The sequence below is a fragment of the Lissotriton vulgaris genome, chromosome 1_1 (assembly GCF_964263255.1).
Source record: "Lissotriton vulgaris chromosome 1_1, aLisVul1.2, whole genome shotgun sequence".
NCBI classification, from domain to species: Eukaryota; Metazoa; Chordata; class Amphibia; order Caudata; family Salamandridae; genus Lissotriton; species Lissotriton vulgaris.
Window position 1 is genome coordinate 1,983,981,775 of NC_141685.1, and position 26,083 is coordinate 1,984,007,857.

At 43.7% G+C, this 26,083-nt stretch overlaps 1 protein-coding gene across 4 annotated transcripts in view; it reads left to right on the forward strand.

Annotated features, from left to right (window-relative positions):
• HGF (hepatocyte growth factor) overlaps positions 1 to 26,083 on the forward strand; it is a 479,128-nt gene that overhangs the window by 392,241 nt on the left and 60,804 nt on the right. For all 4 annotated transcript variants that reach the window (XM_086919817.1, XM_086919823.1, XM_086919811.1 and 1 more), the window contains one exon: positions 17,692 to 17,835. In XM_086919817.1, coding sequence (XP_086775943.1) covers positions 17,692 to 17,835 — 144 coding nt within the window. The remainder of the gene's footprint in view (positions 1 to 17,691; positions 17,836 to 26,083) is intronic.

Here is a 26,083-nt window from a genome sequence, read left to right on the forward strand (position 1 = left end):
AAAACGTTTCAAACATGCGCCGCTTCCTTCTGGAATAAACTTCCGCAGGCCATCTGCTCAATGCAGGAAGAACTCCCCTTTCGTAAGACATTAAAAACATACCTGTTCTGCTAACACTCATGAAGAAAGAGCTATTCCACCCTCTGAAGCACCGGGACACCCCGTTGGGTAGCTGCGCGCTATATAAGAGACACAAAATAAATAAATAAATAAAATCTTGGGACCCACCCCCTCACCCTGGGATGACTCCTGGTGGCCCGCTGCGCTAGGAACCCCTCTCACCCCAATGGACCCTGCACGCAATCTCTGCATTATACTGGATTCCTCGCTATCAATGAACTGCCAAATCAACGCAGTATCCTCATCCTGCTTCTACTAGCTTCACCTGCTTTGAAAGACATTCAGATGGATCCCCACAGAATACAGAAAGATGGTCATCCATTTACCCATGTACACAGCAGACTCGACTTTAGCAACTCACGCTATGCTGGCATGACCCAGAAACAGCTTGGTAAACTACCGAACATTCAAAACGTCACAGACAGACTGCTCCTTGTCATCCCCTGTGTGAGAAAGTGCCATCTTTCTTGCATTGGTATGTCCCCACTTTTTGCTGAACTGCTGATGTGCCTTGACTGAGTGTGCCCTGGGTTCCTGCCAACCAGGTACCCAATGTTCCTTCCCTGAAACTGTATTGAACCTAAAACCCAATTGGCATCTCTGGCCACATATCAGTCCCTAGTAAATGGTACCCTAGGTAACCAGGGCCTGGTGACCAGAGAAGATCCCTAAGGGCTGCAGCACTTATTGTGCCACCCTTAGGGGCCCTGTACCCTTACACCCACACACTGCCTTGGCAGGCTGAGTGTCTAAGTACAGAACTAAACAGAGAGTCGACATGGCAAACATCACTGTGTGCCATGCCCACAGAAACCACTGCCCTGGCTTACTTCAGTGACCACTCTAGCCGGGTGCCCTATGTCAGTGGTGTGGGCACAGGTGCATGAGCCCTGTGCCTCTACAGTACACAGAGCCATTCCTGCAATGATTCCATTAACAGTATATGGTGCTGGGAGGTTGTCATTACGAACTCCACAGCATTATAATGGCTGCACTGAAGACTGACAAGTTTGGTACCAAACTTCTCAGCATATTAAACCCGCACTGATGCCAGTGTGGGATTTAATGTCAAATGCACCAGAGGTCATCTTAGAGATGCTCCCTGAAAACCTAACCTACAATCAACGTCTGGTCTGAGTGGATGCAGAGGCTGCCACACAGCAGACATGTTGCTCGACTCCTGGGTGGGGAGCCCCCCGCTCTGCTCGGCCTGCAACAATGCACATTCTGAGCGAGGTGCTAGGTCTCCTCCCCCAGGATGGGTAGGGGGAAGCTTCAAAGGCATGCCGCCTCTGTGAGCTTCTCCAGACCATTTGTTTTACTCTGCAACTGGCCCCCACCAGTTCCAACCCCCACTCTGACGGGAAGATTGGCGGGAAACCCTACGTCAGGAAGGGGGGTGTGCCAGCCTGTGCCAACCCCACCCATCAGGTGGGAGAGGCGAGGTGAAGTGCGACCCCCGGCTCCGGCCATCTTGAAGATTGGGAGCCCTGCCCAATCACAGTTAGGCTCCTGCCCCCCTCCCACAGGAGAGGAGCAGGCTAAGGGGTGTACCCACCCCAGGACAGGGACCTATTTGTCCCTGCCCTTGCCCTACCTGTAATGCCCTAAATTTAGTATATAGGGGCACCCTGAACCTTCCTTCAGCAGAAGAAAGAATATCAAGAAGAAGAAGACCCGCCGTGCAGCTGCTAACAATAGGACGACACCCACTGACTTGGCCCCAGCCCTACCGGCCTGTCGATCCTGGAACCTGCTCCTGCTTAATCCCAGCGACTCCTGCGGACAGCAAAAAATATCTGGCGAGGCAAGCCTCCATACCGAAATTGCAAGTACAGTGGTGGGCAGGTATATTTTGTGCAGAAAGTCCTCGTGCTTAACGGAGTCCTTAACTGTTAGAAAGGCATCTGTTAACAGACCATGGCTCGGCTGTGTGTGAAGACAATTGTCGATATGTTGCTAATATGTGGTCTTGATGAGTGATTTGGGAGTAGCCCTTGTCTGGTACAGGGCACTCCATAGACAATCCAGACCAATCTCTAACAACACTTTCTTCACATGCTTTAGCAATGGAATACTACTAGGGCACTCCTGTGCTAGAATTTTTTCTAACCCTTGTTGGTATGCTCATAACTCCGGGGTGGCCCATATCCTCCTTCAGTAAAGTATGGAATGCAATGCAAGTGTGTCGGCGAGGTCTCCAGCCCCTAAGTGCAGCATAAGTGGAACTCTTGCGCATGGCTAAGGTCACCCCATTTAGCCCCAGGAAAATTAAGGCTAGTCTCTTATGATTCTTTAGTACTGTGTAATGTATTCTAAGACATCTCTACAGATAGCTCTTGAATGATCAGACACTGAGGAGAAGCATGAACTTCAACAGTAATGTGTTAATTCTTGGGAATGGGTCATTGTGACTATGTGAAACAGTCAGCTGGTGGCAAATAGCCTAAAGGCAAATGCAAGAGTAAACATGATGCCGGAGCATCTTCAGGTTTGGATCCACACCAATCGAGAATGTGTAAGTCCATTTTATTGATGGTTAAAATTATGATGCTTAATTAGAATGAAGTAATGCACTGTTTTCAGTTACAAGTGGATACGCTGGATGCTAAGATCAAACTTTCTGAGCTAACTGTAGTATGTTATTAGTAAATGGGAAGGAGCAAGCCTTCTTAGTACAGGGGTTGCAATGGCAGAAGCCTATTTAACAAATCAGATACAACACAGAGGACTTAAAAATAGATTCCAAAAAAATAATGTGCTTATTTCAGGGCTTCCGGATGATCTTAAAATGGATACCCTTATAAATGCATTGATAACTTGTATCATTAACAAATATAGTCTCCAAGTGGAATAGGATATTAAAAGGACTCATAAATTTCCATATCCATCTTTTTACTACAAAATACTGGAAATCAGATACCGACTCTTGAATTGCCATCAATGTTTCCAATGTTATTTACTGATTGAAAATTCATGACTAAAGCATGGGAGATTATATCTAGTAACAACAACTGTTTCTCATTTCATATGTTCACAGATCCTTCTTTTGATATGGCACGATACCTTAAAAACGGGGGCCAACCAAATTTGCCCCCCGCACAACTTTGGCTTGGCTAGGGCCGAAGCCACAGTTGTTCAAAATTCCTAATGACTTGTTTCTGATGGAAATCGACTAAGAGGTCTCCTCGACCCACAGAAATCTCAATCCAATTTCCAAGATATTATACCTACTAATTAGGCATCGGAGACAATGCAAATATTGTGAAGCTGTGAGTGAGATATGAATATACTGAGATTACTCGGTTTGCAAAGGCCTACTGAAAACAACATCACCAAGCATATTTCAACTGAATTGTCTACCAGAGCAATCAATAGTGACAGATATTGCGCTAAATTGTTTAAAGGATTAAGGGCCAGATTTATATCTTGGTGGTAAGTTTACTCTGTCATAACAGCAATGGAGTCTCCTTACCACCAAAATAATGGTCCACCTGCCCGGTTTATATGCAGGTGGACCATTGAAGTAACCATTTCAGAGGCTACTTCATCTACGCCATGGTAACACCCGTCCAATGGCTTTTTAAAGTAAGGGAAGTTGGCGGCTGACCTCTGTGTTCGTCCACCTAATTTAGATGGGTGGACATACATGTCAGTTATCACTGCTCATTACCACCAGCAAAAACCTTGCCCGCAAGGGGCACTTAAAACTGTTTAATGTCCTTGGGAATGGGGGGCCAGTTTTAAAAAAAAATATTTTCATAAAGAAAACATTGCTTCTGGATGTTCTTTTTGAAAAGGTTTGGGCCCGGCAAGCGGGTGCACTTGCCGGGTTGAAATTGCAATTAAAACATTTATGTTTGCACGCCTACTCATGTGGGTAGCACAATCAGTGCTGCAAACCCACTGGTACCATTTGATTTACAGGCCCTGTGCACACCTAGCGCGCTTTACTAGGCACTTACTAGTAAATCAAATATGCCAATCATGGATAATCCATTCACTTATGCAATTTACAAAGGGAGCTCTTGCACTTTAGCACCGGTCAGCAGAGGTAAAGTGCCAATATTCCTAAAACCAGCAAAAACAAAATGCAAAACACAGTCAAAAAGCAGGAGGTCGGAAGAGAAAAAAGACTGGGGAAATCAAGGCAAAGATGCAGGGTCTAACACAGACTTTATTTGATTGTTGTATACAATGCCACACCTATGACCCTATGCACGTACCCTGGGCCTTTCTAGACACACAGTAGCACTATGGGATAATTGATCAGTAGTTTCAAGCTTTTGTTTTCTTTAGCAGATTTTCTAACATCCACTCATATTTTCCATTGCAATCTCGGGTATCAGAGCTTTATAGAGCCATTTCAATCTTGTGAATGCTATTTCCTGGTCTCTAAACTCATATCAACCTTCTAGGGCACAGGTCAACTTCTTTTTCCCAGGCCAACATTAATTAGCAAAACAGTTGCCTAGTTGTTTGCCCTCTTCGACATAGGCACTAGTTTTAGTGGTTGTCAAGAAAATGCTATATTACAGATAATTTGTTTGTAGAGTTTAATCACCTTGTCCATGTCAGCTTTTAAAGACTACTTCTAATTCTATTAGACTAGGCTAAACTATCATTCTAATGCCAGGTTGAACAAATAGAGGTGCTGCATTAGTCCATCCAACTCAAAAACACACCCTGTAGCTTAATGTGTATCAATAAGTAAAGCAATAAGGGCATTATGATCACTGTAAGGTCACAAAATTACCCAAATACCCCATAAACTGATATTGAAATCACCACAGACTATTATTCTGAATAGGTCACGTACTCACATCTAAGATAGCCCTATCTCTATCCTTAATTCCTGAGGGGATTAGACATTGTCTATGTCATCCATACCCCCCTTTCTCTTCCAAACCGTACTTCACAAAAGCAGGGGGTCCTTCAATGCTCTATAATCTCACCCATGCTTTTCAACATCAACATGAAGTAATTACCGGCACTGAACAATCAATTTCGCCTCACATGCTATAACTATGCAGATGACACACAAATACTCCTTCAACTGAAATGGCCCAAAGACATTGGAAGCTCACCAATTTTCAGATGTCTTGGAGTTATGGATCAATGAATGATATTGAGCCATCTCAAATTGAATGCTTCCACAATGGAAATACTCATGTGTAATGATTGGAAAAATTATGACCCACTCGCTGCATGGCCTGATGATCTGGGAACACCGGCTTAAGTATCAAAGAAAGTAAGAAACCTCAGAACTGCTGTCAAGCTACCAATGAATGCCCAAGTGGATTAATTAGCAGGTTTAAGCTTCATTACTATAAAAAAACTCTGCAACACATCTTCCCCACACAATACTACCATCTCTCTTGTTCGGTCCAAACTCGATTAGGCCAATAGCCTCTATCACCGATCACCTTTAGCAACTATGAAAAGGTAAAAGATTCAGAACTCTGCTGCCAGACTACTCTCACATATAAAGCCCATATCACCCCTGCCTTGAAAGCCCTACATTGGTTACCAGTTGCCAGAAGATCCACATTCAAACTGCTTTCTATCACCCACAAAGCGATACATGGAACAGGACCGCCCTTCATCAGGAATAAAATCACCAAATAGATGCAACAAAGAAACCTCCACTCTAGAGTGGCACTTCGCCTAAGAATCCCCCCATACAAGAAAAAAAAACATACGTGGCACATCCTTCTCTGTTCAAGCAGCCAAACTATGGAATTCTTTACCCCTAAAAATTAAACCACGGATAACCACCTTTTCTTCCGAAGACTACTCAAGAATTGTCTCTTCCCGACAAAACCACCATACTTAAACATAAATATACAGCATATCCCTCTGTATATAGGCATTTATTTGGACAACAGATGTGTACCTACACATGTGTATTGCATTGTATAATCGTGTATAATAATTATGCTTTTAAAGATATAGGGGCAGATGTATAAAGGTAATTTTTAGTCTCAAACGCTGCGATTCACAAAAAAGCAGCGTTTGCGACTAAGAATTCTCTATTTGCAATGTATGAAGCAAAATGCATAGCAAAATTAAGGAATCGCAAAATTTGTGATTCCTTAATTTTGCGTAAGCATTTAAGGAATCGCAAATTGCAATTCCCTAAATGCTATGCATCAAGCATTTCAATTTAGCGATTTGCCCTTAAGAAATCGCAAATTACCACCAACTTGTAGTTGGTGTTAATTTGCAAATTCTTTTACAAATGCACTTTTTGGCATTTGGAAAGGTGTGGTGTGGCGCTCATACATGGGCTTAGGGCATGTATGTGCGCCATATGCGCACACATGTACATTTCAGGGGTGCAGCAGGTTGCCCTTAAGACACCCTTGCACCCTTGAAATTATTCTCAATTTGAGAATAACTTACCATTCCTTTCTATGAGTCCCCTGGCCCATAGAAATGAATAGGAAATTATTCCTTAATTGCAATTAGCAATTTGCTAATCGCAATTAAGGAATTTTAAGAAATCGCTAAAAAATAGTGAATTTTTACATACATACCATTTTGCAATTCTCAAATAGCGATTCTCAAATAATCGCTATTTGAGAATCGCAAATAGGTATTTTGATACATCTGCCCCATAGATATTCATATGGCTGAGATACCCGCCACCCCCTCTCAACACAATCCCCAAGAATTGGGAAACCGGAAACAGTTCTTGAACTTTTGGAAGGCGGGAAGGGAGTTACCCTTCCCGGCCGTATTTATTAAAATATGAAACAAAATCAAAACATTAAAATAACAGTTTCATATTATGTACAATTTCATTTCCACATTACGATGTTTGGCTAACCTTAACAGATCTCTAATACAAAGGTTCTCCTAGCCGAACTAACATCCTACAAAACATTTGACTTGAAATTGTACATCCTAACGTTAAGGGCCAACGGCAAGGTCGTAACCGGTGTCAGATCCCTAAACCAGAAATACCACCCTCACTTGTGAGGGGAGCGACCGCACAGAGGCGTACCTCAAGTGCATCTACCAATTTCCCTTGGACTTGACGGGGGCCCCAATGAACTCGACGCCATTTAACGGTCGTTCGAGGACTCGTGTGAGGTGTCTAAAAGGTAGCGTAAACCCCCTCCCGCACCCCACACAACTTACCCATCTGCCGTCGCAGATGTCCTGGCCCTGGGAAATTCCCCAGGAGGGCCCGTAGCCCCTCCTATCCAGGAAGGGGCCTTGACCACCTTTCCTTTCCTTCCGGCGGCCTATCCTTAGACGGGACCGCCTCCCCGTTGAGGGGCCAATTGGCCACCTCCCCCGAGCGCTCCCATCCGTAATGGGTGACGCCCCCCCCATAGGGATCTTCCAATTACTGCTCACCGATCATGACCTTACCGCCCGACCAAAATAAATACGACAATTCTACCTAACTTACTAAGATTACAAAACAAACATAACTTATTACAAGCATGAATACTGATCAATCCTAGTGCAAAATTACTTTATTTGCAAAACATACTGAAAATAACCATTCTTTATTGCATATTCAAAAATTTCACGACAATCATCACAACCTGCAAGAAAAGAGTTACCATATCCAAACTTTATTCAAAACAACTCGCTGTCCTCAGGGGCTGGTGGGTGGGTCAAAATTGGCTCTTCGTTCCGTCTCGAGCTCACGTGCAGCGGGGAGGTGCAGCTTCAGAGCACAGGAACAAGAGGATGCTTTCTTGGCTTCTGCTCCTTTTATCCGTCTTCAGGGCGGGCGTAAACCCGCCCCCGCCTGCCTCCGAGGGCGTGGCCGGCCGCGTCAGTGTCTAGGACAACCCACTCTCGGGCGGGAAAAAGGCGCGCCCCGGCTACGCCGCTTCGGGCATACCAGCCGAGACCCGCCTCCCGCCCAAGATGGCTTCCCGGGGGGATCGTGGTACTCCACCATACGTTCGGGGGGACCGAATGGTCGCCCCTTTCCATATGGCTGAGATACCCGCCACCCCCTCTCAACACAATCCCCAAGAATTGGGAAACCGGAAACAGTTCTTGAACTTTTGGAAGGCGGGAAGGGAGTTACCCTTCCCGGCCGTATTTATTAAAATATGAAACAAAATCAAAACATTAAAATAACAGTTTCATATTATGTACAATTTCATTTCCACATTACGATGTTTGGCTAACCTTAACAGATCTCTAATACAAAGGTTCTCCTAGCCGAACTAACATCCTACAAAACATTTGACTTGAAATTGTACATCCTAACGTTAAGGGCCAACGGCAAGGTCGTAACCGGTGTCAGATCCCTAAACCAGAAATACCACCCTCACTTGTGAGGGGAGCGACCGCACAGAGGCGTACCTCAAGTGCATCTACCAATTTCCCTTGGACTTGACGGGGGCCCCAATGAACTCGACGCCATTTAACGGTCGTTCGAGGACTCGTGTGAGGTGTCTAAAAGGTAGCGTAAACCCCCTCCCGCACCCCACACAACTTACCCATCTGCCGTCGCAGATGTCCTGGCCCCGGGAAATTCCCCAGGAGGGCCCGTAGCCCCTCCTATCCAGGAAGGGGCCTTGACCACCTTTCCTTTCCTTCCGGCGGCCTATCCTTAGACGGGACCGCCTCCCCGTTGAGGGGCCAATTGGCCACCTCCCCCGAGCGCTCCCATCCGTAATGGGTGACGCCCCCCCATAGGGATCTTCCAATTACTGCTCACCGATCATGACCTTACCGCCACAGGCCCTGATAGTTGACCGGCTATCCGGACCCCCCACTCCTGCCTAAAGGTCATGTTTCAAACCCTTCAACCAAGCTATGAGGTCTCCTATGAGTAACTCATTCCCCACCCGGGACAAATGAACCCCGTCCCCCAAATACATACTGTCCCCTTTGATACAACCATGCGAAACAGAATGCAGTGTACTTGAACGAAACAATCTACTCACTTTGTTATTTATTTTCCTTACGGAATGATTCAGAGCAGAAACCGAAATAGCCCCCCGCCACACTTTCCGTGGGATCATATGGGACCATGCGATTGTGCACCCTGGAACTCTTCTAGCCAACCAACTTACTGTGGAAAGCATTGCCTCAAGAAGAAGTCGTCTACCAGTGGCCACCAGATCGTTGCCCCCAAGATGGACTATGATTATAGACGGCGGTGACCTTGTCCGCCCTAACAAACCCTCGAAAAAGGATTGAAACTGGTCAATACAGAGCCCGCCCTTTCCGTAGAAGGACACCCTGTACCCGTATTCCCCAGCCACGTGAATCATATCACCTGCTTTGAATACGTCCGCGGCACGCCTCACGTATGAGTGGCCCACGACCCACACCTCCTTTTTCGCAGTCGGTGATGTCTGACCGCTGGTCCCCAGGTGTCGGGTCGACTGCACAGTCCGCCCCGCTTCGTAAGCTTGCGCAACTGAAAACCAAACAAAAACAAGAAGCGTGAGTATATCATTACAGCTTCACAACATGTGCAAGCGCACATACCTTTTATAACAGTTCGAGGACCAACGCCCCACACGTTTTACTTCCTCTACACTCAGACCCTTGGCTGTAGCCTCAGTAGCAGCCCCTATCCGAAAGGAATGGGTCCCGAACTCGCCGGGGTTCAAGCCCGCGGCCGAAATCGACATCGCAAGCACCCTCTGGAACTGAAACCTCGTCAGTGGGGTGGCGTCAGCGTGTCGCAACAAGGTCCCCCCCCATGCTGCCACCCTCTGCGCTAAGTATTTCTCTACGCACACCACAGGGCACATGGAAGAACCGGGGATCCTCTGAATGATTACGCAGTCCCCGATTGCACCCTGATCGGATTTGGACCTAACAAACGAGACCGTCATCGTCTCCCCCCTGACCTGAATGTGCTCCCGGCACAATCCCCCCATCGTATCCCGCTTGTTCCTCGCCACTAATTCGTTACCCGCATAGCCCCATGGAATGCTAGTGCAAATGCGGCTCGGAACAACACTGCTTCGTACTGGGATGAACACGTTGCCAGGAGTACGGACCATAAGAGGGTCAGCCTATCCAGACCTATCGGGTGCCTCTCATCTAATCTGCGACCCTCAAGGCGTTGCCACCCACGTAGCGCTTTCTGCACAACGAAAGACGCTGTCGGGTCCTGGATCCCATGAGCCTTTGCCATAAAGGAAATGGCGGCCCGATGCCTCTGGGCCGTAGCTACTGATTTGCCCGCCCGATGTAAGGAGAGCAGAAATTTCACTACAAACTCTTCCTGACCCCAAAGTTCCCCCCTAGCAGTACCCAAAAAGGCCCAATAGGAACGGAACGCCCCTTCATATGCCTTCCTCGTCCTGGGTGCTAAACTCTCTCCCACGAGGTTTTGTAGTTCGGGGCACCGAGAGACCAGAGAGCTTCGGGAAAGGGTGCCGCCACCGGGTCCGCTGTGGGCAGAAAACCCCAGAAGGCCTGCATACGGAAACGAGAAAGCGCATCAGCCGCTTGGTTCATCACCCCCGGCACATGTCTTGCCCTAAACAGTACATTCAGTTGCATGCATAACAACACAATTTCTTTGAGCAGTCTCAGAATCAATTTGCATCGTGCTGCCTGACTATTGATACACTCAACCACGGTCATGTTATCAGACCAGAACACCACAGAGTGATCACGGAACCCCTCGGGCCAAGTTTTCAGTGCCACCAAAATAGGGAAAAGTTCGAGAAAAGCAATGTTACTTGTCAAACCGCACTCGTGCCACCATGCCGGCCATTTTTGAGCCGACCATTGTGCGCCAAATATGGCACCAAAACCTATACTCCCCGCCGAATCTGTCCACAGCCCCAGCTCTTCGGAGGACATCGCCGGCCTGTTCCAGACAACTCGACCATTGAAATCCGCCAGGAATGCCAACCAAATGCGCATGTCCTGGCGAACCTCTGCCGAGAGCCTCGTGCGATGATGACCTTCCTTCAGGCCGACCATGGCTTGTGCAATCGAACGGGAAAAGGGGCGCGCCATTGGCATCACTCTCAGGGCAAAATTCAACTGACCCACCACCTGTTGCAATTGATGCAGGTTTACTTTTGTTGCACGAATACATGTCTCAAGGGATAACCTGAATTTTAACACTTTTTCCTTGGGTAATCGAAAACAACCTTCTACCGAGTCGAGCTCGATTCCCAGAAACTCGAGCAAGGTCGAGGGACCCACAGTCTTACCTGGTGCCAATGGCACACCGAATTGATTCATTAAGACACGAAATTCATGCAAAGCCTGTCCACACTCAGGATCCCCGGCTGCCCCCAAAAACAGAAAGTCATCGAGATAGTGCATAACATGTTGAAAACCTGTCTTCCTTGTGAATACCCATTGCAGAAAACAACTGAACTTCTCGAAATAGGCACAGGAAATCGAGCACCCCATTGGCATGCATCTATCCATGTAATAGCGACCCTGAAACTGAAAACCAAGGAGACGCTGATCGTCTGGGTGTACCGGGAGCAACCGGAACGCTGACTCGATGTCCGATTTTGCCATCAGCGTCCCGGGCCCCAGGCGATTCAACATGGCAACGGCCTCATCGAAAGATGCATACCGCACCGAACACACTTCCAGGTCTATCGCGTCATTCACGGAAAGACCACGTGGGGCCGACAAGTTATGTATCAGCCGAAACTCACCCGGGTCCTTCTTGGGGACCACCCCTAGAGGGGAACAAACAAAGTTAGCAACCGGTGGCAAATCGAATGGACCGGCGACGCGACCTCGAGTCACCTCTTTCCCAATCTTTACCTGTACCACCGCCGTGTGCTGCAAGACCGACAGTTGATTCTTACAATTTGCTACACCTTGAAAATCCCCCACTGGGATGCGGAAACCATATGAAAACCCGTTTCGCAACACCCCAGCGGAAGCATGATCCGGGTATTCGTTGAGCCAAGGAATCATTGCCATGGTATCAATCGGGGTAGGTAAAGGCGCCCCTCGGACTATATCAGACCTGTTTGGCGCCTCCCTTACCACCGTTATCACCCGTTTTGGCTCTGCACATGGACTCAGGATGGGATGGCTGCCCACACCCCCCACACTCATGTCTGAATTTGCATGACCCCTGGGGCCTTGTACATTTCCCTCTGTTAAAAATCCAACAGATCCCCCTTTTACCTGTGTTGCCACTCGGCTTCGAGTGGTACTCGTTACCTGCACCCGTCCGAAAGGGTGTCCCAGAGTTTTGGCGGGAAGATTCCCCCCGTTACTCCCTAACAATGGTACCTTCAACATTCCTGTACTCTCCATTTTTTGCCATGACACGGAGTCGTAACAATCCCAAGTCAAAATCGGGTCGTGTTCCTTAGCTTTTCTAAAAAGATTGTCATAGCAGAACCACTGATTGCCCCCATATGCTACGGAATACTCCATGATACGTGATTGATAAATTGGCAACTCGGTCAACAACTCGGGCCTGCGCTCTCCCATGATGGAGGTAAAAATGCCCCATGCCCTGCCCCAAGTACCAATGTTTTCGTCAACCTTAAAGGCGGCCATTTTTGCGCGCCAAACACTCGGATGCATGAGCTCCTTTTGGCTTTTTACATGCTCCATCTCGTAATGATCGGTAAGTAAAGAAAAAATGTTCACATACTTATTTGCCCAAATCTTTTCCTTAACTTCCAGTGGAACATGCTGAGCCACCTTTTCCCTTCGTGAAGGTACAGACCCCTCCCCCGCAATCGGCAATGGCCGCTTACCTGAACCAGACGCTGCATCTGCCACCGAACCTGGGCCTGATGCGTTAACAGAAGATGGTGCCTTCGCAGCCTCCCTAGATTCCCGCAGTTGCCTCATTACTGCGCGGGCGTCGTCAGCCGTGGTGCCCTCGCTATTTTTTCCCAACCACGCTGCCAATTGCCCGCTAACTCGGGAGGCATATCCTCCCCGTTCACGGGGGTGACCACCACGGGGATCGGATTCCCTTCTTTCGGCGTCGGGGTTGGCTCCTCAAGTGGGGTATCGGGAACCGGGGTTTCCCCCCCCGAGTGCCCCCCTTCTGGACCTCTTGCCTCTCCCACCGGGGACTGCTCCTGGCAAAGGCCGTTTCGGTCCTCCCTCCCCGTCCTTAGCCGCCACCTGCTTCTTCAAATCGGCTACCTCCTTCATGAGCATGCGGAGCATCTGATCGGTACTGACCCGCTTCCCGACTTTCTTGGGCATTCTCAGACGGAATATCTGTAAAACAAAAAGAAAGATTACAACGCTCAAAATTGGCTCTTCGTTCCGTCTCGAGCTCACGTGCAGCGGGGAGGTGCAGCTTCAGAGCACAGGAACAAGAGGATGCTTTCTTGGCTTCTGCTCCTTTTATCCGTCTTCAGGGCGGGCGTAAACCCGCCCCCGCCTGCCTCCGAGGGCGTGGCCGGCCGCGTCAGTGTCTAGGACAACCCACTCTCGGGCGGGAAAAAGGCGCGCCCCGGCTACGCCGCTTCGGGCATACCAGCCGAGACCCGCCTCCCGCCCAAGATGGCTTCCCGGGGGGATCGTGGTACTCCACCATACGTTCGGGGGGACCGAATGGTCGCCCCTTTCCATTAGTTATGCTTAACAAATGTGCATATTACTTATATTTACATTATTCAATTTTAATGAGTATATAAGTGACTTCAGAAATAAATATTTAAACATACATTTTTATCCACAACTGCTTTACTATTGAATTACAAAAAAAAATAATACATTTTTAATTTAGAGTACAGCAACACTTGAAAATTTGAGTTTATTGCATGATACTTTAATCTACATATATTACCTTTCTTTACATATATACCTTCCATGTACTTATGTATCTTCATATTTATTACTTTGCTTTTAATTCAGCATATCCTATATCTCACCGTATATCTCTCACAGTATATCCTCTACCTCCACTCTGACTCATCTCAAACCTCATCGTACTACTCTTTCCAATGCACCACCCTATTTCTTACCCTATACCTCTCTCAATATATCCTGTACCTCTAATCTTTCATTAATCCCAAAACCCATACCACTACTGTGATCCCCAAAATAACCCTTTCTAGACTCTTCCCTCCTCTAACCTTCCTTGCATCATCTCATACCTCTTTTACTATTCAGAACTCCCTAACAAGCCTTTCTAAACCTTTCCCTCTGACCATTCCCCCTCCACCTCCCCTTTACTCTTCCTAAACCCCCTCCTACTGCTACGAACTCCAAAACAAAAATAAACAAAAAACGTTCTATACCCTTCCCTCTTCTATCCCCCTACTATTTATTTTCAATCCAAAAAACAGACCAACAACTCCAAATTAATTTCATATTTTCCTATACTAATTCCCTATTTTATCCTGTTTGGGTTCTGAAGTCGCACTCATCAGGGGTAGCAAGGGCTATATAAATGCCAACCCTTCCCTCTTCTACACCCCTTCACTATACTTTTACAATCAAAATAACTGGCTTACATGTCCACTGCTCAAATCAAATTAATTTCATATTTCCCTCCACTAATTCACCATCAATCCTTCTTGAGTTCCACAGTACTGTGCTACTCACCAAATAGTGCTTCAGCCACTCATCAAGGGTAGCAAGCACTATATAATTACAAACCCCTCTTCCATCCCTCCACTATCCTTTTCAACCCCAATAACAGACTAATATGTCCACCGCTCAAATTAATTTTATATTTCCCCAGAGTGATTCACCACAAATAATTTTTTGGTTCCACAGTAGCATGCTACTCGCTGAAAAGCACTTCAACACCTCAACAGGGGTAGCAAGCACTATATAAATGCAATCCTTCCCCTCTTCTATATATCCACTATCCTTCTCAATCCAAATAACAGACTAACATGTCCTCAAATCAAATAAATTTCTTATTTCACTATACTAATTCAACACTAATCCTTTTGGGTGCGGAAGAAGCATGGTACTCGCCAAAAAAACCCTTTGACGCCTCGTCAGGTGTAGTAAGCACTATATAAATGCAATTACAATTAAAGGGCATACTGAATACTGGGGTGTGTTCAGCAGAGTTTTGTGGCTTTAAGAACACCCAGGTAACTAGGCCCCCTAAGGTGTAATATATTCTTCCATACGAGCTTCCATACTAACTGATGCCCCCCCTTGTAGGCAACAGATATCTTTTTTTCCAATTCATTATTTTTAATGTGTTTAACTTACTTCCCCCCTCATCTTTCCCCACTGCAGGTCCCTACTCTGCCATAGCATAGTTTCAGGGGTAGTGGGAAATCCCCATTCTGTGTCTGTGTGAAACGTAGATCTAGATGAATTTACTAAATCTGTAGGTAGCCCCGGTGAAGTATTTTCTAGTTGATAAAGGCCTTTTAGTTTATAGTTTTCTTTCAATTTAGACCAGTCGCTGACTACCTGCACCTTCTCTGTTTTTGTAATTAAAGCTCTTTGGCCTTGCATCTGATTTTTTTGCCATGAAATATATTGAGTCATTGTCCGGGTCACTCTTTCCTCATTAGAAACCCCCAATTGATTCGAAACTACACCTACACCCATTCCCCGCAGCCCATCAGCATTAATCAAGACCATTTTTGCTGAGTAGATGGTTGAAAAATCTATGCTGGTAACATATTTTTCAACATAGAGCATGGGGTTTTCCGAATTTAAATCTTTAGACATGAAAAGTAGTAGTTATGGAACCAAGTAGAACATATCCTGCAGAAGAGATCTATTTGGCAGCTGGTTCATAGAAGCATATGTCCACAAAGTACAGATAAAGGATTCACAGCCAAGTGAATTTCTCTGAACCGTAGCGGTAGAATCTTCCCCAGCTTTCTTCAAAAGTCTTTCAACTCCCTTTGTTGTATACAGTAAATGATCCAGCAGGTGGATTTAATGGGACAGGTAGCATAGGCAGATAAATAAAACTTGTTTGGCCTTGTGAGCCTTTAACATGACTAATTTGTAGATCATTCACTACAGTTTCATTTGTAGTACCATGGCCTGAAATCTTGTCACTTGAGACCTCCTACACTAGATTGAATCTAACCACACTTATTCCCTTTTTCATAATCTGTCTCTGCTTCATACCCTTGCTATTATTTCTAACATTGCCTGTTCCAACAGCTATTTGCTTGCAAGAAAATATATGGGGTGCAATATCAGTAGGCTAGTTTCAACTTGCTATGTTGCGAAAAATCCCTAACATTTGACCATATTTAAGTAAACGAATGGCAGAGTAGGAAAAATATGGCACATCATATGTATTAAAGGTTATGTATTCCATTGGGATGTATGACGTTACAACGCATACTTTTACAACGCCTACCTTTACAACGCATTTTTTACACCGCAACATCCATTACAATGCATACCATTACAACGCATGCCATTACAATGAATTCTTTGAAACTACCTTTACAACGCATTCCACTACAACGCATACTACATTTACAACGCATACCATTACAACGCATAACATTACATTGCAAGTAAGGTAAGTATTGGATAGTGTCGGGGTAAAAATTACTATTCTAACTGCAGGGGGTGCAACAGTAGGGTAAGTGTTGGATAGAGTAGGGGTTAAAATTACTATTCTAACTCCAGGGGGTGCAACAGTAGGGTAAGTGTTGGATAGTGTAGGGGTTAAAATTACTATTCTAACTCCAGGGGGTGCAACAGTAGGGTAAGTGTTGGATAGTATAAGGGTACTATGTGTTGTAATGCTATGCGTTGTAATGGTATGCGTTGTAATGACTGCGTTGTAATGGCATGCGTTGTAGTGGTGTGTGTTGTAGTGTCATGCATTGTAATGGCTGCGTTGTAAATGCATGCGTTGTAATGGATGTTGCGTTGTAAAAGTTTCATTGTAATGGTAGTACGTTGTAAAAGTTGCGTTGTAAAGGTTGTTTCCCATTCCATTGATTTTAGTAAATTATGAATATTTACTGAAAATACTACATCCAACCTACTTGGATATCCACCTGTATGGTCAGAGCTAATGCTGCAGTCAAAAGCATAAATTAATCCACACCTTTACAAGAGACATACCCATCAAGGAATTTAGCCAACATTATCCTCAATTGGCATATGATCATTAGTTTTAAGATTTAAGAACATTGTTACCCCAGGTAGGTGTTAAAGTCTAACCCACAAGGGGTTAAGAGCAATCTTACCTATGGAAGGTTGTGATAGAGTAGAGGCTATTATCTTCCCTAAACAATACATAAAATACAAGGGTACATAAAGAAAGATTACTATGGACAAGTTTTCAACCCACATTTTTCTATACTTTTATATGACATGTACTTTCAGAAATGAAACAAGGTGAAGTACATTTTCAGGGACATTACACAAAAAAAGAATGTTTTTCTATCTAATCGGAAGATACACTGAGAAATGTGATTGATATAATCTGAACAAACATTAGACATGTAGAGATTAGTGAGGCTATAGAGTCCTTAGAAATGATGAGAGTACTTATAATTAAAGGGGTTATTTTTCTTTGTTAGCATTAAATCTATTTGTGCACAAAATGAATGCATTCGCTTTTGTCTTTGTATGGCAACATATAATATGATCTATGTGTTGCTTTAAGTAAATTTGTTACACACATGCTAATCAATGTGTCTCACACAGGAATGCTGATTTAAAAGATTATGAAGCATGGCTTGGAGTGCACAATATTTATGGAAGAGATGAGAAGAACAAACAAGTTATGAATATCTCCCAGCTGGTGTTCGGACCAAAGGGATCAAATTTGGTTTTGCTGAAACTTTCCAGGTGTGATTTTCTTGCATACTTAAATTATTGCCAACATTCGCTAAATTAAAAAATCAATTGCTTTTTCATAATATATCATCACTGAACGACCATGGAACAATGTAAATTATCTTTCTGATTGTGGAAATAGATCAGAAATCTTTGCATGTTACACCATAAACTTAAACTGTTGTGGCTGTTGTAATCCTAATGCGGCTAATACCGTTAACCAATATGTTATAACCACCTCTAACTTTGTGATAAACCAGAAATTGCAAAAGTACATAGTTGAGTATGCTTGAGCTCCTATGGTAACCCTTCTTTCAAACTTTTACAGTGGCTCAGCAGTGAAGGTTTGCTTTAGAAAGGAGAGTCAAGAAATTCAGCACTGATGTGGGATGAAAGCTAATGTTTTTTTTCGTCCATGTATAACAAATAAGGTGATATGTAAACTATTGAAGGAAAGGCACTGTTTCTATTCCAATATGGGGTTAATTCAGTAGTCTTGGTAACAGAAAATCCTATTGTGCATCCTTCTGTCAAATCACTCAAGGATACTCAGTAACAGCACGCACCTAATTGCAACTTCATTCTTGGATCCTTCTTTCAGGTGGCAACAAGGTCAGGTAGTGAAACAAAAAGAAGCAGTAGCCCTAATTAGAGTTAAGGGGCCAGATGTACAACCTTATCAAATTGCGAGTCGCAAATTGCATCATTTGTAACTCGCAAATAAGGAATTTACAACCGACACTGTTTGCAAATTCTAGGGGGGGCACAAATTGCCTGCCTCCTTAATTTTCATGAGGCAGGTGCAATTTGCAACCCCTTAGTAATGTCTTGCACTCCCAGGGATGGTGGCCTTCAGGGGTCAGCAGGCCATCATGTCTGTGACTGCTTTTTAAATAGAACAGGTTTTTTCAAATGCAGCCCATTTTCCTCAAATGAAAATGGGATGCATTTACTAAGAAAAATGAAATGTTTCTGTTAATTTTTTTAAGAGTAGGCCGTGGTCCGTGGGACATCTGCCTTCTCTTAAAATACATTTTCGCAAAAACTCACAAAGGGGAAGGGGTCCCATCGGGACCCCTTCCCATTTGCAAGTGGCCTACCACCTACTTGAAGTAGGTGGTAAACTACGAGTGTTTTGAGACCGCAATTGTAGTTGCAAAACTGTCATACATTTAAGTGAGACTCGCTATTAGGAAGGGACGCCCTTGGCACACCCCTTCCTAATAGCAAGTCGCAAACCCTATTTTGCGAGCCATTGACTCACAAAATAGGGTCTGTACATTTTGCAGGTCAAATTTGCCGTCACAAACAGACCGATTTCCCGTTTGCGATCGTAAAATATAGTAGTACATCTGGCCCAAGGTGTATGATGGGGATTAATTAGTAGGAGAATGCAAAACAAAGAAGATAATGAATAGATTAGATAGACTAGTCTCTTGTAGCATATGTATGGAATTAGCCTTAACGACAATACCTATTAATAACTGTACATTAATATAATTATTATAATCATCATCATCAATATTATTATCATTATTAGTATATATTCAAAACTGTAATTGAACCTTGAGGAAGAATAATTTCCTTAAATACACTGTTAGAAATTTCATATGGACTTTTGTTGTGTCCTGAGATTATAAGTGAGGGCATAGGACAAGGGGTGGGTGGAATTTTTAATTCTGCCAGCGGAATTGGAGGACTTTAGTAATTCTGCTTTACTCTTGTAACATGGAATTACTTATTTCAATTGTGGTAATTAATCAGCACTGGCATGGTTATCCCTGTGACATGACGTGTTTTTTTTTTTTGTTTTTTTTGTCCTCATATATGCCACCAGTTAATGACTTCTCTAAAATAGGCGCTCTTCAAGCCACTGTCACAAACTATCCTTTCCAGCCCTCGTGTTTGTGGATAGCTATAGAAGATTGCCCAGAGGAATGGTCGTTACCCGTCCAACTTCCTTTCAGATTGGTTCTTGCAACTAAGGAAGGACAGGACCACTTACCTCTGGCATAATCATTGGACTATTGTTACTTTTCAATCCAGGCATTCAATGCTGACCACAACCTGACAGCTTTGTCACCCCCACATAAAATATCAAATTTACTCACCGCCACGATGTATTTAAGACAATCTGCGAATTTCGGGGGGGATGCAGACTTCCATGCTTTGCAGATCTCTCTTCTAGCAATGGTCATAACATAAAAAATAAACTGTGACAAGTTACTGTTGAACACATAATTAGGCACTAGACCAAAAAAAACCAATCTGGGTGAACATTGAATTGGAACCGACAATACCTCTTCTAGGAATTTACACAATTGTTCCCAAAATTAGCTATATTTGGACATTCAAAGAACATGTGAATATCGTTTGCGCTCATTAGATTGCACCTAGGACAAAAATATTGCATCCCAGAGATCCTAGAGAGTTTCGCTGGGGTCCAATACACTCTGTGCAATGTATATAAATGATTCCTTCTTAAATTAGAAGGTTTAATTATCTTTTGGGATAAAGAAAAGGAATCAATCCATAATTTCTCTACTTCCTCCTCTATCTGGACTGAGGAGGGGTCCCATATATTCGTAATTTCTGTTTCCAAATTGTCTTTATTGTTCAGTAATATATTATACCATTGTGCCGTTTCCCTTTTTATTTCTCTAGAATTACTATATAACTCTAAGAATGATTCCTCGTCATTTGAGACCCAATTTTGGCTTCCCCACCAGGCCGATAGTTGATAAAACTTAAACCTCGTTAATGTCCCTCCAGTTACACCCTCAAGAAATTCCCACTTTAAAACTTTCGATTCATCACATAAGTCCCCCCATTTCAAGAGGCCAGCTCTTTTTAAAGGGAGAGCCAGTTGATCCAATAAACACTCTGGGGTGCCTGGTGAGTCCCAAATTGGGGAGTATTGATGGTAATATTGAATACACAGCAACCTACACATCTGCGACCAATAGTATAAAGCAGCCTTTAAAACTTTCAGCCTGACTTTTTTGAAAAAATTTTTGTCACCAAATTTGAACAGAAAGTAATCAGTACCAAAAGGGAGATCCTGTAGCATAGCCTGGAATAGTAAACTATTTGAAGTAAAATCCAATCTATTAGCTAATATCCTAAAGTTTTTAAGCTGGAAAGCATAGCAATAAAATATTAAGTCAGGGAGAGCTAAACCGCCTAATTTTAGCCCTCTCCTTAGCTTCTTCCAAGCTATCCTTGGAGATTTTGTTGCCCAAATAAACGACCCTATTCTACCTTGTAAATTAAGAATATCTTTTCTACTGAAAACTAAAGGAATAGAATTAAACAAAAACGTAACCTTAGGTAGAATGATCATTTTAACAAGATTCACTCTGCCGTAGATATTTAAGGGTAAAGCGTTCCATCTAGAGAGAAGTTTTTTGATCTCCTTTATCACAGTTTCCCAACTAACCTTCGGAGTATCATCTATATTCTGGGTTAAATAAATACCTAGATATCTCATCTTGCATTTGGCTTCTGGAATAGGGAGTGGATTATTCCAACACATTACCTCGGTTTTCTCCTTATTAATAGTGTAACCTGAGACCAAGCCAAAGCTCTCCGCGAGCCAGAATAACCTCGGAATTGCTTCGAGGGGGTTTGAAAGATCATCTGCGTATAACGCTGTCCTAATTGATAATTCACCAATTTTAAACGAAGAAATAATAGTATCCTGCCTTAAAGAACAGACAAAAGGCTCAATGTAGACATCAAACAACAACGGAGACAAGGGACATCCTTGCCTTGTTCCTCTACCAACACTGAACCATTCTGACAGTCCTCCGTTGACCAAAATCTTAGCCCTGGGACTTCTATATAAAGCCACCACACTTTTAATATAAATTTCAGGAAAACCAAATTTCTTCATCGTTGACCATAGATATTTCCAGTTTACTTGGTCAAACGCTTTCGCAGCGTCTATTGCGACTATGGCCAAAGGTTTTTTGTTTTGAACTGCATAATCAATAGCTCCGATTGCCTGAAATGTAAGTTCATTCAGTTGTCTGCCCGGGATAAATCCGCGTTGATCCGGATGTATAATGGATTTGATCACCTTAGCGAGCCTGTTTGCCAAGATACCTGAATAAACTTTTAAGTCTGAGTTCAGTAAAGATATGGGTCGGTATGATTCTATTTTTTGTGGGTCTTTATTTGGCTTCGCAATTAATGAGATGGTTGCGTCCAGCCAAGAAGATGGAATTTGCTGACCTTGGATGAAAATTTCATTGAAGAGTTTAAGCATTGGAACAATAAATTCATCCAAATTATCCTTATAGATTTCAGTTGGGAGCCCATCTGGACCCGCAGCTTTCTTTCTTGCCATTCTTTCGACTTGAGATCTAATTTCACCCTCAGTAATTTCTTTTCCTAAGAAGGCCACTTCTTCATTACTTAAATGAGTTAGATTCCTCAGAATGTCTAAATTATCTATTTCTTCCGATGAAGTATTCACTCTTTCCCGATAAAGATCTTATTAGAAAGATCTGGCCTCCTCTTTAATGTCTTCGTCCTCAGTTAGAACTGCACCAGTTCCTCGTTGTATTAAAGTTTTAATGTTGTTTCTGGACCTGTCAGCTCTGGCTTTCCAGGCAAGTAATGATCCACATTTCTCCCCATATTCAAAATTACGCAACTTGCTTACCTCCCATTTATCTCTTAGTATCTTTTCGGAACATAGTCTGTGATTAGTTTGTAAGTCATTTAATTCTTTTTCCAGCCTCGATATTTCAGTTCGATCATTAGAGATGGCATGTAGAAGTTGCTGCTCTTTTATTTTAATTAGGTTGAGATTGTTTATATCTTTTTCTTTAATTAGCCTTCTATTTAGGGCCATTAGGGAGCCATATATTCCTCTCAAGAAAGATTTAAGGGCGTCCCATATGGTTCGATTTGGGGCTGAATCATTATTAAATAAGAAAAACTCTCTTATACTTTTCTTGGTGCTAGTATTGAAATCAGCTTTCAATAAAATAGTCCTATCCAGAGTCCACCTGTACTCTAGTGGGTTCCTTTTTTGAATGCTAATGCACAACTTAACCACGGAGTGATCTGATAATCCATTCGGGATATATACAATAGAATGAATATTTGATAACATCGTTCGATCCAGCAGAAAATAATCTATCCTGGAGAACTGATGGTTTTTTTTGCTGTAAAACGAATACTCTCTCTGGGAGCCATGTTTGACTCCCCAGGCATCGCACAATGCATACTCCTTAATAATATTTTGCAGCGTACAAATCGATTTTTTTGGGCAGTTGTATCTAGACTTTGAAGTGCGGTCAAGATCTGCATCCAGTAGCAAGTTAAAGTCTCCCCCTAGCACTATAGGAATTTGAAATTGTAATAAATAACTTGCTAGTTTATGAAGAAAGCATGGATTGTCTTCATTTGGGCCATAATAAACCCCACATAGGAGTTTGACAGGGCCCACTGATACCACTACCGCCAACCACCGCCCTGACTGATCTGTAGCCCAATCATGGACAACAATTCCTTTATTGGCACGAATAATAATTGCCACCCCCCTAGTGGTACCCGATTGTTTAGAACAAAAGATTTCCTGAACCCACTTATGTTTTATAAAAACATCTCTGCATTTATTTGCTTCCAAATGAGTCTCCTGCAAAAGGATTAGTGATGCTCTGGCATTTTCTAAGAAATGGGAAACATTAAATTGTTTCTTATAACTCCCTAATCCATTCACATTCCAGGAGAGGATTATTGTTTGGCTAGCTTGCATACTCTAGTTTTAAATTTTTGATGTGGCTGATAACATACCTTAATACCTTATAAGAATGATAAGTAATCAAAAGAAAAAAAACTTTTTTATGGTGTCTGAGGACATTTTTTTTTTTTTTTCCCCTACCCCTGGAACACCCACCCACCCACCCTGCGGGGAACCCTTCCCTCCTAATTGGCGAAAACGCCCTAGGAGGCCCTGTTCCCTGATTGCCCCACTCTAAGGTAAAGAAAAACATATGTATGGGTCTCATTCCCCTATCTTTACTGTTCATTTCATGCAAAACTCTCTAAAAGAAACTCTTAAATAGATATGTGTGATGAAAAAAAAGTAAAAAGAAAAAGGTGCACATTTGTTTGTTTTTTTTTGTTTTTTTTGTTTCCTTTTATTTATATATTTTTATTTTATTATTATTATTAATATTTTTTTTTTTTTTTTTTCTCCCCCCCTTCATCTTTTTCCCGCCCTTCACCCCGCACCCCCGCTTACAGACTTACTCTACCCTACACTAGATACAGAGGATATAAATTCATCTAGACCACCTCTACCTATGCTATTCCTCCTCAGCCTCATTCTCCTGAGCCTTCATTCTATCGAGAACAGCATCTACTTCTTCTGGAAATTGGCAGGTGTACATTTTATTGTTCCACATGATTTTAAGAAGTGCTGGAAATTTCATCTGTACATTTGCCCCCATTGAACGCAATTCTGGCATCCTAGACCCTAACTCCCACTGCCTTTTAGCAGTTTTACCACCTATATCAGATCTGATGTGATATGGATTAGCTCGAAAGTGTAGGGAAGTGCGTGATAAACATCTATTCAGGATCAGTTCTTTCACACTGTATGTTTGGAAGTACACCAAAATCTTCCTGGGAGCTTTCCTGTCCGGGTGCAGCCTATACGGGTCTCTATGTACCCTCTGAATTTCCGCTTCTAGGTCTATATCTGGGCGATCTTTAAGAATATCTTCCCACAGTAATCTGCAGACAAAACCTTTTATGTCCTCCACCTCGGCCCCCTCCGGAATTTTCAAAATCCTCAGATTATTCCGGCGAGATTGGGTTTCAAGTCTCTCCAGATCCATAGCCAGAGATCGATTCTGGGCCTTCAGGGCTGTTATTTCTTTAGAAGTAGTGATTGAGGTCTCTGAGAGTGTTGAAACCTTACCTTCCAGTGCACTAGTTCTAGTATTGATACCATCAATTTTTGCCTCTAGTAGGTCAAATCTATCATGCAGACGCTGTTGTTTTTTTTCAGAAGTCTCAAATTTACTTAGTAGATCTCCTCTTAAAGACTGCAGTAGAGATCCAAGGCTTTTATCTGAAAAATCGCTACCTCCACAAGCTCCTTCTTCCTCTGTGCGGAGAAGTTGGAGTTCAACATCCTGCGTAGTGTTTTCTGACAACTCACTTCCATGACCTATTTCTTGATTAGTAGCCCTTGGAAGATTAACTGAAGATTGTGCAATTTCATCAATTGCCTTGGTTGCGGAGACCACTTCCACCGTTATCACTGGAGTGTTATCTGATTCCAAAGCCCCATATTTATTACTCAAGGGAAAGGAAGCTAAAAGCGGGGAAACTGTTACCTGTGTTGGATTATTTAAACTCGATTCCCCTCCACCCCCTCCATCCATACCTGTGTTGTCCGCCTTAGTAGACAATGCATGTTCCATTATCTTAAAATAGCTCTTAAGTGAGGGAGTACCCTTAAGCAGGTTAGATTTAGATTGCTTTGAGTTTTTATCCTTTCCCCTCTTCGCTCCCCCTTTTCTGCTCTGTTTGCCTGGTGAGATTGGCTCCGGACCCTTACTACCAGCTTCGGCCAAGTCTGCAGTATTTAGGACCCCCTTTATCTTAAGTTCCTTTCGTGAGCGAAGTTGGTATCTATTTTTAATGACGCTTTTCTGCTCGCCACCAGCTACTCCCACCTTGGAAGGTAGTACAGGTACCTTAACTGAAAAAAAGCCCTTTCGCTGTGTCTTCCTTCCTGGGGGGACTTGTGTTTCCCAGGTTAAGTTGCTGTATTACAGGAATTCCCCTATCTGCATCCATACAAACTGTAGAATCCCAACAAGATGTAAAGGCAGGGAAATGAGAGCGGTTTGTGACTACTGTTAACCGATACCATAGGGCAGCCTTCACTCGAAGCCCAATGTTATAGCTGCCTATCCAAGGTTTTACAAGGACTGCAGTCCGCTCTGTCTGTGGTCGTACATCACAACTGCAACGCCCGTTCTCAAGACGCTGAAATCTCACACCAGATACTGACGGTAACACTTCACCTGAGACCCGATGCAGCTGGCCAGTGGACGGCTCCCTGGTGTACCGCCGTGCGTGAGTCCAGTCGTGTTGCTCTTTCATCCGGCCTGCCAAGTGGTCCGCGTAGGTCCTAGTGCCTTCTCCTTCCTTCCGCCTCCCTATTCGTGGTCTCGACGTTTGCCTCAGCTGCCTCAGCTGTCACTCTCGGTCCGTGAGCGCAGGGAGA